The sequence below is a fragment of the Erpetoichthys calabaricus genome, chromosome 16 (assembly GCF_900747795.2).
Source record: "Erpetoichthys calabaricus chromosome 16, fErpCal1.3, whole genome shotgun sequence".
Lineage (NCBI taxonomy): Eukaryota > Metazoa > Chordata > Cladistia > Polypteriformes > Polypteridae > Erpetoichthys > Erpetoichthys calabaricus.
In genome coordinates this window covers 68,823,436-68,833,544 of record NC_041409.2, presented here as the reverse complement: position 1 = coordinate 68,833,544, position 10,109 = coordinate 68,823,436, and the positions used below count along the sequence as shown (strand labels likewise).

Below are 10,109 nucleotides of genomic sequence, written 5' to 3'. Positions count from 1 at the left end.
CATCTTCTCCACACACACACACACACGGAGAGCGCACACGAGTAAACACAAATGGCGACAGGCAGACAGGGATTTGACAGGAGCTGTGAAGCAGCAGACGGGCCTTCATCTTTAACGGTGATGCTGTGGGATTCTCCATGTGTGCCAAGCACTGGAGCGGCGCCCCCTGCTGGGCTGGTCCTGTCCCGTGTGCAGTGGCGTACAGACAGGCTCCAACTTCCCACAACTTAAAAAAAATGAAAACACATTTTGAATAAAGTTTGACATTTCTGAAGTGGTCTTCAGTACTTTATGCTGAATATTTGTGTTACTCGTGATGATTCATCTTCTTGTGAAATTTCTCGTATCTTTCCTCCTTGTCACATGCTTTATATGAGCTGATACCTGCATCCAGTTTCCCAAATAAAGTTACGTTAGTTACGTCATTTTAATGTCAGTAATAACACTCGAGTGCACAACTTGAATCGTTCCCATGCACAATTTTTATACTGTAGCTCAGTGTCATGTAAGTGTGTTCATGACCCACCAGGGGGCACAACTGTAGAGAAATGGGGCGACTGAGTACAATCATGGAAGTGGTGACCTGGCGCTCCTCACTACCGTTATAAACGGCACCAGTGGCGCCCACAATACGACCCTGTGGTCGAGAAACACTCCTGTGGCCAGCAGGGCTGACTCTACCATGCAAGCCAACTAGGTGATTGCCTAAGGAGGCGAAATTTGGGGGGGTGCAGAATTTTTGTAAATCAAAACGGACCCTGACTTATGAGCACTTGGACTCAATATGACTGGCCTGTTATAATGTTTTATATTATTTTCATGTACTTTTGTCTTAACATCTGATGACCTGCACATGGTCTTCCTAATCCTAGGATGCGCAGAACGTTCTCATTTCTTCCTTGCGTTGCCACTTCATACTTATTTATTTTCTTATGGGCGCCAACTTGTCATGGGGTGAGAGGGGATAATAGGCATAGATAACAATCCAGCAATAATCCATCCATCCATTATCCAACCCGCTATATCCTAACTACAGGGGTCTGCTGGTGCCAATCCCAGCCAACACAGGGCACAAGGCAGGAAACAAACCTCGGGCAGGGCGCCAGCCCACCGCAGGGCACAATCCAGCAATAATGATAATAATAATTCTCAAACTGGCCATAGACCAGGCAAAATAAAATGAAACAATCAAAATGGCCGCAGGACTGCAGTGCTTGAATGCATTGCTAAAGGCCGAGTTCATTCAAACTGTTATCATCTCCCAAATGGGCTTACATTAAACCTGCCAAACGCCATTCTCTGATGTTCATCAGCATCTATGAGTTTTGCTCTCGGGATGCTAAAGCAGTTCTCCATAGTCCACCTGTCACTGGAAAGTCATGTATTGATCAGATGATTCTACTCCATTACTTGCATACATTCTTCTTCTCCTTTTGGCTGCTCCCATTAGGGGTCGCCACAGCGGCTCATCTTCTTCCATATCTTTCTGTCCTCTGCATCTTGTTCTGTTACACCATCACCTGCATGTCCTCTCTCACCACATCCATAAACCTTCTCTTAGGCCTTCATCTTTTCTTCTTCCCTGGCAGCTCTATCCTTAGCATCCTTCTCCCGAGTCCCAATATACTCAGCATCTCTCCTCTGCACATGTCCAAACCAACGCAATCTCTCCTCTCTGACTTTGTCTTCCAGCCATCCAACTTGAGCTGACCCTCTAATGTCCTCATTTCTAATCCTGTCCATCCTCGTCACACCCAGTGCAAATCTTAGCATCTTTAACTCTGCCACCTCCAGCTCTGTCTCCTGTTTTTTGGTCAGTGCATTGTTTAAAGATAACAAATGTACTTCAGTTTCATTGAATTTTGTGATCATATTAGTTTGCCAGTCATGACAGATGGCGAAGCCTTGGTAAAGAAAGGACCAGGGGAGCAAATCTGCCCCCATGTGTTGTAGTGGTGCTGCAGATTCCCACAGGGCTCATTGGGAGGTGGAGTTCAGCACAGCCCTGTTGGGCACCACGGGGGCCGCTGGGGGTCCTGCAGAGCCTTACTTTGTTGGGCTTCCCACCACAGCTGGGAGTACATTCAGACCTCACTACCAAGCCACCCGGAGTGGTCCCAGGTGCAGCAGAACAGGAGAGGCCCACATTAATTTGGAAAGGCAGACTCAGGAGGAGGAGGAGGAGTAGAGGCAGAAGGAGGCCAAGAGAATTGAAGTGCTGCATTGTACCGTGCACTGCAGATGGCAAGCAATTGAAAGCGTTTCCCACATCAAAATAAAAAAATCACGTGTTGTGCTTGCCTTGTGCCCTGCGTTGGCTGAGATTGGCTCCAGCAGACCCCCGTGACCCTGTAGTTAGGATATAGCGGGTTGGATAATTGATGGATGGATGTTTAGGAAGGTGTCTTAAAGAAACTTATACAGTAACTACATGGTCACCATCATCATGCGGAACCTGTTGGGCTGGTGGTTCAAATACAGAGCTAGAGGTTACCTTTATGGCTTAAGTGGTAAGTTGATAATGTAAAATATTAGTCTTGGCTCTTCTCTCGTGTCTCCAGGTTTCAATGTACAGGACTGGCATAGCTGATTGTATTTTAAGCAATGGTGGTTGTGTGGCGGCCATTTTCAGCTACACCTGGAGAAGCCAAAATACTAAAGCCGGCTCTGATAGCTAACATAAAATACGGAAAAGATTTACATGACACCAGTTTACTTGACATTTAACTTTTCCAACATCTTATTCTTAACCAACTGGAGCTGCTGAGTTATTCCATGCTGAATGAAACAAATCCAAGTCTACTGTTTATGGCTCCCACATAATTCAGCCCATATGCCTTTCCCTACTTGAAAGTGCGCAGATGTCATTTCATACCGAAGCACTTGCTGCACATTTTGCACACACACATTTTTACGCCACTCACAAGTCACTTAAAGCCACGTGCTCAGCCAGTGCGTGTTGAAGTGTGCAGAAACCTACGAGTGGAATGCAGAGAAAACTGCAGACGAGTGCAGCCACCTCTCACGATACGACATGGAAAGCAGCAACGTCAGGTGAGGGCCTTCATCATACGAGCAGGGCAGGGGCGTTGGATGTGTACGGTCAGTGACGTCCTTTTGCCTCTTTGGATTTTTTTTTTTCATATACTAGGGGTCTTCGCTCGCCAACCCCCCTGCCTGTGCTACGCACTAAGCCTCTTTGCGGTCCTGGCGCTCGCGTATGGGGATGCAGATGTACAATTTAAACAGATTTTTATTTTCATGGGAATTGTTACATATGCATCAACGCAACGTTTAACTGGCTGTGATTGAATTTCGTTTCTTTCTATTAAATAAAGCAACTTTTTCAAATGTTCGGCTCTGAGATTTATTAATTGTCTTTGCAGAAGCTATTCTAAAGGGAAACTTAACATTTTAATACGAATGGCATATCGAGATCTCCTTTGGTGTCTAATGTTATCCTACATTACCTTTCTTGGATACATCCTTCTTTCTACAGTAACAAGGGGGGCTCTGCCCCCTGCTCGCCTACCCCCGGAGTTGGGTATCCTGAAATACATTAGTCGAGCTCGTTCGTCTTGGAGCCGTGCCCGCTTTGCTTGTGGCATTTCAGACGCGCGTTGTAGGCGCCTGCGTTCATTGATTTTATCCAGCCGGGCTCGTGTTTGTATATCCGTCATTCGAGCTCGTTCGTTTTGAACCCGTGCCTGCTTTGCTTCCGTAGTTTCAGACGCGCGTTGTAGGCGCCTGCGTTCATTGATCTTATCTAAGTGGGCTCATGTTTGTATCGTTGAGCTGTATTGTGTTTGAATTCGGTGTAAAGCGTTCAGCGGTCTGTAAAATCCCAAGCGCACATTATTCCTAACTTCACTCCGCAGTAGTGCCACTCACAATACGGCGGTGACACCTGCGCCTTCACGCCGCAGTAGTGCCACTCACAATATGGTGGTGACGCCTGCGCCTTCACGCCGCAGTAGTGCCACTCACAATATGGCGGTGACGCCTGCGCCTTCTGTAGTAGTGCCACTCACAATATGGCGGTGACACCTGCGCCTTCCGTACTTTATGGGCCCGTGGGGCCTCCGTAGCCTGTTCCGTTTGAATCTGGGCTGCAGCGCAGAGTCCTCTTTTTTGTGTGGCTGTGTCGTTAGCTATGGGCGCGTTGTTGCTTCATTTCTCATTCACCTCAGTTGAGCTCTTTCGGTTTTGGGCCGTGACTCCTTCGTGTGCAGTGGATACGACTTCGCGTGCGGTTTATGAGACGCGCGCTGTACGCGCCTGCGCAGTATGTCTCATGGTCCCATCGCTGTGTACCTGCATCCATGCCATCCGGTTTACCATTCTCGGTTAGTAATATGGATTCGTGCGTTGCAAGACCAGACGTTGTTAACGGTTGTAGATATTCTTCAGGATATTGTAAGTTGATGTTTTCATCTTCCACACGATCACAACCAACTGTTTCAGCATAGTCTATTGATACACATTTAACCAACTTGCTGTGTTACCGATCAACATTTTTGCCGTTAATTCATTTGACTTTGTTTCTCGCTGCTAGGATTGCCCGTGTACTCATTTTTTCTGTTGTTAACCCTTTGTGATGAAATTCTACAGTAAGATTTGGACGTAAGAGACCTTCTTTAATTGGGAACTTAAAGTGAGGAAAATGTTAAAATGTATAAGAGCTGAGAGCGCAGGAAGTGTGTCTGACAAAAGCATTCACACGAATGAGAGGTGAGAGGACCGTGGTCTTGGTTGAAAATCTGTTTCCAAAAAGTCTTGTCGTGTGGAAGGATTTTTTTTTTATATAATACAGAGATGTAATTACATTTCTAACTTATTAATATTTCATTTAACTCATTTATTGGCTTACATGCTAAGGGTTGGACATCTCACCCCATCAACAGGGCACTCTCCCCGACCGATTATCTGGACTGCTGTCATTTTATCCACAAGCGCTAGTGCTGAGATGCAGACACACACACATGTAAAGAATGAACTGTGCTCAGCGGTTAATACTTCTTTTTTCTTTACATTTATATAGCGCTTTTCTCACTACTCGAAGCGCTCTCCACACAGGGAGGACCCGGGAAGCGAACCCACAAGGGCCTTCCACTTTCTACCCAGCTACCTCGTCCAGTTCCCAACTCTCCACCACAATCATCTCAGCAGCCCTGTCAGCAGGAGTACGGCCATCGTCAGTCATGGAGGGTGATGAACGTCTAAATGACTGGACACTTGGAACAACTTGGACCCCAACGCGCTCACTCAGGTCTACAGTAAAAGCCCGTTTGACCCCAAATGTTCAACCCAGGGTGCCTCCTATTGCTCTGTGAGGCCTAAATGTGACTCACACCTTTACATCTGCTGCTGTGTACACAAGAATATGACAATCCACCCCATAAGCTACCGTTTCAATGAATACAAAAGGTCAATGCAGCAGTCTTTCGGTCAAACTAAAAAGCTTTGTGACTTTATTTACGACTGGAGCTGTTCAAGAAGCCTTAAACCAGTCATAAATTGACCTTCTGCATCCAATCTTGTGTCATTTCATTGTTGTGCTTTTCTCAATTTGATTATATTGGTAATAAATTATTTTCAATCTTTAGTCCAATGACCTTTAAAACCCAAAGGCTCACTCTTCATCTTTCCCACTCAGGAGACACAACAGGGCTTTGGTTTTGCTCAAGTCTTTATTTAGTAAATTAGACTTTGTTTGGGCTCGCCAGGTTCTTCACAATCATAGAAAATTCCATTAAAAACCATCTTTACAAGAGTTACACTGTACAGATTTTCAAAATAACTTACATAAGGGAAAGAAATAAAAATAAAAGCATTGGACAGCACTTGGGGGGGCCTGAAGAAGAGCTGGTATTAACTGCCAAGTGGAGGACAGGTAGGCCCAAGCCTCCATACTCAACTTACTACAATTCAGAGCAAGCGCACTCCCATCAGAACATCACACCCCTTAAAATGGGACAGGCGGACCCCCCAGCATGAGGCCTTAACCCTCTGTACCCTCACACCGGACCCAGGTAGCCAGCTGTGCAGAGGGAGCAACGCATGAGCTGGGGCCTCGCTCATCTGGTCAAGCAGGTGGAGTTAGGAGCTCACGTTCATCGTGATGATGGGTCAGTCACTGACGAGGCGGCGTATCTCATCTTTCTGCGATTCAAAGCAAGTAAATAATCGATTTAGGGAGAGCAACACAACTAGAACTGAAGAGAGTGCATTTGTATTTGCTCCTTACACATCTCAGGTGGAAACAAAACCAGCTTCTTTCAGTGCAAAGCTCGGGTTACAGTTAAATATCTAGTAAGACCACCTAGAGGCTCTCAAGATGGTGGATTCTGTCTCTTTCTATTAAGGACACCACTGCCCCCACCCACATTTAGGGGCTGCTCCACAGCAGGTGGCCCCTCCTCTGCCTTGTGGGATGTTGTTGCAGCTGCAGTTCACAATGAAAGAGAGTCGCCACATGAAAGCAGCTGCTGGGCAGGACAGTGGGAGAGAAGCCAGCACACTCCCAAAAAAACAACAGGCAGGGCTGCAGATGGAGCCCATCCTTCATACATGCGACAAAGTGAAAGTTGAAAGACGGGAGATGAATAACCCGGGGAGTGCCTGCTCTGTGACCTTCCGCCTCAGAGTTTCGTCTGCAAAGATGGCATCCAATCTTATATAAACAAGTAGCATCACAACGGGGAGGAGCGCAAACAAACATCTGAGTCCTCAGCCTTTAGGCCAAATGGTGGACTCTGAAGAACTTGCAGGGTTGGTTTTCTAAGCCACATGCGACTTCATACCTTTACTAAAAGAGGTGGAGTGACGCAGAAATGTCCCGACAAGCTGTTAAATGTACTATTTACTTACACCCTAAGACGAGGAAGCCTTTTGTAGTATCTTGTGAGCTTGAGACTGGGCAAAGGCGTCAACTCATCCACTTCCTGAACTTGCTTAATTCAATTTAGACGTCACACGAGGCAGTAAGCCACCCTAGAAGGGGCATCAGTCTGTCGTAGGGCACACACTCATCCATGCAGTGCGCTTCTTTGCTGGAGTGTCCTATGAAGAACATCATCAACACTGCAGCACTGCTAATGGCCGCAGTCAGCAAGCACAGTATGGACATTAGGAGGCAGCTAAAGGGCTAGAAGGAGGGCAATTCTGAGCCAGTCTGGGATGGGGCAGGGTGCACCGACTCTTTATCTCGCTTTTCTGCAGACCGTTCACGGGAAATTCCGCCTGGGCCTGAGGACGTCAACTCTGGTTCCGACCCCATTGACGTCACTTCCGGGTCTGAGCCTATGGATTGAGACCCTTCCAGTTCCGATCCCTTGTGACATCTCTTCCTATATTGGCCTTTCAAAGCCGCCACCTTTCCTCTATCCCCTCAGTTCTGTTCACAACTCTGATCTGTACACCTCAGTACATCAAGTTATTCAAATTAAATACGGGTGGCTGCCCCAAACCTTGCTATGGCTCTTGGTCACGTTTGTGACACTGACAAGGAACCAGGATTCCTCTGAAAGATTTCAGAAACACGGCGGGACTGAAGACTTTCAATCAAGATGTCAGGTCGCCTTGCACAGACTTTTCGAAAGGTGAAGGTGGTTGGCTATGGTGCAGCGTTTCAGTCTACAAACACGGGGTGGATTGGCTGCCATGATTTTGTGAGATGGCGTTTATCACCCCAGACCTGGACAGACGGTTCTGCCAGAGTTACTTCAAAGGGGTCCAGTCCGAGTTTTTCTGTGCCCCAAGCCTGAGTTAAGAACATCTGCACAACAGGTTAGCTTTGCCGCTTTCTTCCATTGTTATTTTCGCTATAATGGCTCAATGGTTAGTGTACTGTGTGTCGGCCTTAAACCCTACAGTTGGTCGCTGGCTGTGTGGACTCTGCATGCTCTCCCCATGTTGGTGTTTGGCTCCAGGTACACCAATCGTAAGCTGGCACATTTACATGGCCTCTCCAGAACAGCCAGGCTGGTGTCTGAAAGTGGGCCAAGTGACGGACCAGTGCCAGTCCAGGGTTGGTTTCTGCCTTGTAGCCAAAGCTGCTGGTCAAGTGCGGCGCTGAACTGGTTTACACACCATTGAAATGTGCCGTTCACTACTGGACTCCCAGTCACAGTGCGTGAATAACAAAACCAGATGTCTTGTAGTAAACAGTTTAGATTTGCATTGCGACAGAATGAGAAATAAACCCGCCAAAGAGAAGTGGAATGCAGTCTTGAGTTCAGACTGGGCTGACCAGAGAGCATGGCTGACATTAAGGATTATAAATGATGTAACCAAAAGAAGCGAATCCCTGTCTCCTCAAAGGGGATCTCAGTGCCCGACTTAAACATGCAGTCCTGATACGGGGGTCCCTGCAGCGAGGCAGTCAATTTGTTGCCATTCACAAATCCCTTCTGTGGTGCCTGCTGTCTAGACAACAAGAGTGCAAAGTGACCCAAAAATACATCGCCCTGGCACCGAATCTCAAAGTAATGACCTACAAGTTTGCCAAACTACACAGAATGGATTCATGAATGAATCCGGGGTCCAATGGCATTAAGCACAGTTATAAAGCCTTTGACGAAGACACTGGTGACATCTCTCCTGGCGTGAGGCCGCTGTGCTCGGCCAGTTCAGTTGCTGGTTAAACCCCCAAGGGAGGCACCCTACCCAGTGGCCAGACCCCCCCAAGACTCCCACCCCTTGCACTGAATGTTGCCGACTGCAGACAAATACCACAAAGGTATGCGACTCAAAAGTGAAAATATATTAACATTTCAATTGTAAAAACTGTACAAGAGTCCCAGAGTAGCAAAATAAAAACTAAGAAATTTTTCTTGGTTGCTTTTTTTTTGACCTTTACCAAATTTAAAGAGCAATCTGTAAAATGTCTGCTAAAATATTTGATTTCCTTCCACAAAATCGTTATGTAGAGGTAGATCGGACAGGTCTGAGTCTACACGACGTAGGAGCGGGTGAGGCTGCGACAGAGATGGCATGGCGGCGAGGACTGATAATAAACACACAGCTCATCCGGGAAAGCGTTGGCTCACCTTATGTGAAAAAAGGGCTGCCCAGGAACTAAAGAGCTGCTCGCCCCACCTCATACCTGTACCCACAGTGATTACCAGCGTGGCAGCCTGCTGCCGTGAATCCTGGGAGCTTCTTTATTAGATCCAAACATTTCAACCTCAGTCTTGTTAAATAAAATATAAGCGATGGGCAGTGTTTAAAAAAGAAAAAGAGAGGCAATGTCTTCTGGTGTCAGATATCCAGGTCCTCAAAGGCTGGCACTGCTTCTCCATTTCACTTTCAGTGCAACAAACATCATCTCAGAAAATGGCACCTATGGAACTTCTGCTGTTTCTTTCCACGTCTAGCAAGTGTCCGCTGCTGGAGCAGCCCAGCTCAGTCGATGGGCCCCTGAAAAATAAGCCTGGCATAACCCTGAGCGGGACTCAGTTGTGAGGCGCAGAAAGGGCAGGATGCATGGAATGCGTGGGTGCCATGGGGAAGCTGGATCTCTGACCAATATTTTGCTGTCTTCTCAGAACACACGTGGCCACAGGGCACAAAGGCATACGTCGGGGCGCCCGTGTCAACGTAAAAGGCGGGCTCACAGCCCAACCAAAGGGGTACGTAAGGACCCACAGTCCGACACATGGGACACTCGCGTTGAGCATTGGACTCCCTCTCTGAACGGTGCCCCCAGTTGTGGAAACCATGCACATGCCCGCAGGTCAGGTACACCCAAGGTTGCTTTTCCTCCAGGGCGGCGAGGTCACGACTGCGCTGCATGCTTGGAAAAACCAAAGTATTGAGGCCGACAGGACACTGAGGTCGCGCCGCATTGATCTCCTGCCGCAGAGCTTCAATGTGCTTCTGGGTCGGCGTATGCAGCAGGCCGTCCGCCGTGCGCCACAGTAGTGTGGCTCCACAAAGGTCAATCAGTGAGCCATCCAGCAGCACATTGCTTTCACTGTCCACCTGCAAAGAGTGGGAAAAAGATAAAGATACAAAATAAAAAAGCTGAACACAGGAATTATGAAATGTCAAGATTATGTCTACGGCTTGGCACCGTCAGATGCCAACTTCATTTCTGGAAAGGCAGC

The 10,109-nt window shown here is 47.4% G+C and overlaps 1 protein-coding gene across 2 annotated transcripts in view; it reads right to left on the bottom strand.

Annotated features, from left to right (window-relative positions):
- Positions 1-5,671: 5,671 nt before the first annotated feature.
- Positions 5,672-10,109, bottom strand: part of peli2 (pellino E3 ubiquitin protein ligase family member 2) — a 53,257-nt gene continuing 48,819 nt past the window's right edge. For both annotated transcript variants that reach the window (XM_028821363.2, XM_028821362.2), the window contains exon 6: positions 5,672-9,984. In XM_028821363.2, coding sequence (XP_028677196.1) covers positions 9,406-9,984 — 579 coding nt within the window. In that variant the 3' untranslated portion in view covers positions 5,672-9,405. The remainder of the gene's footprint in view (positions 9,985-10,109) is intronic.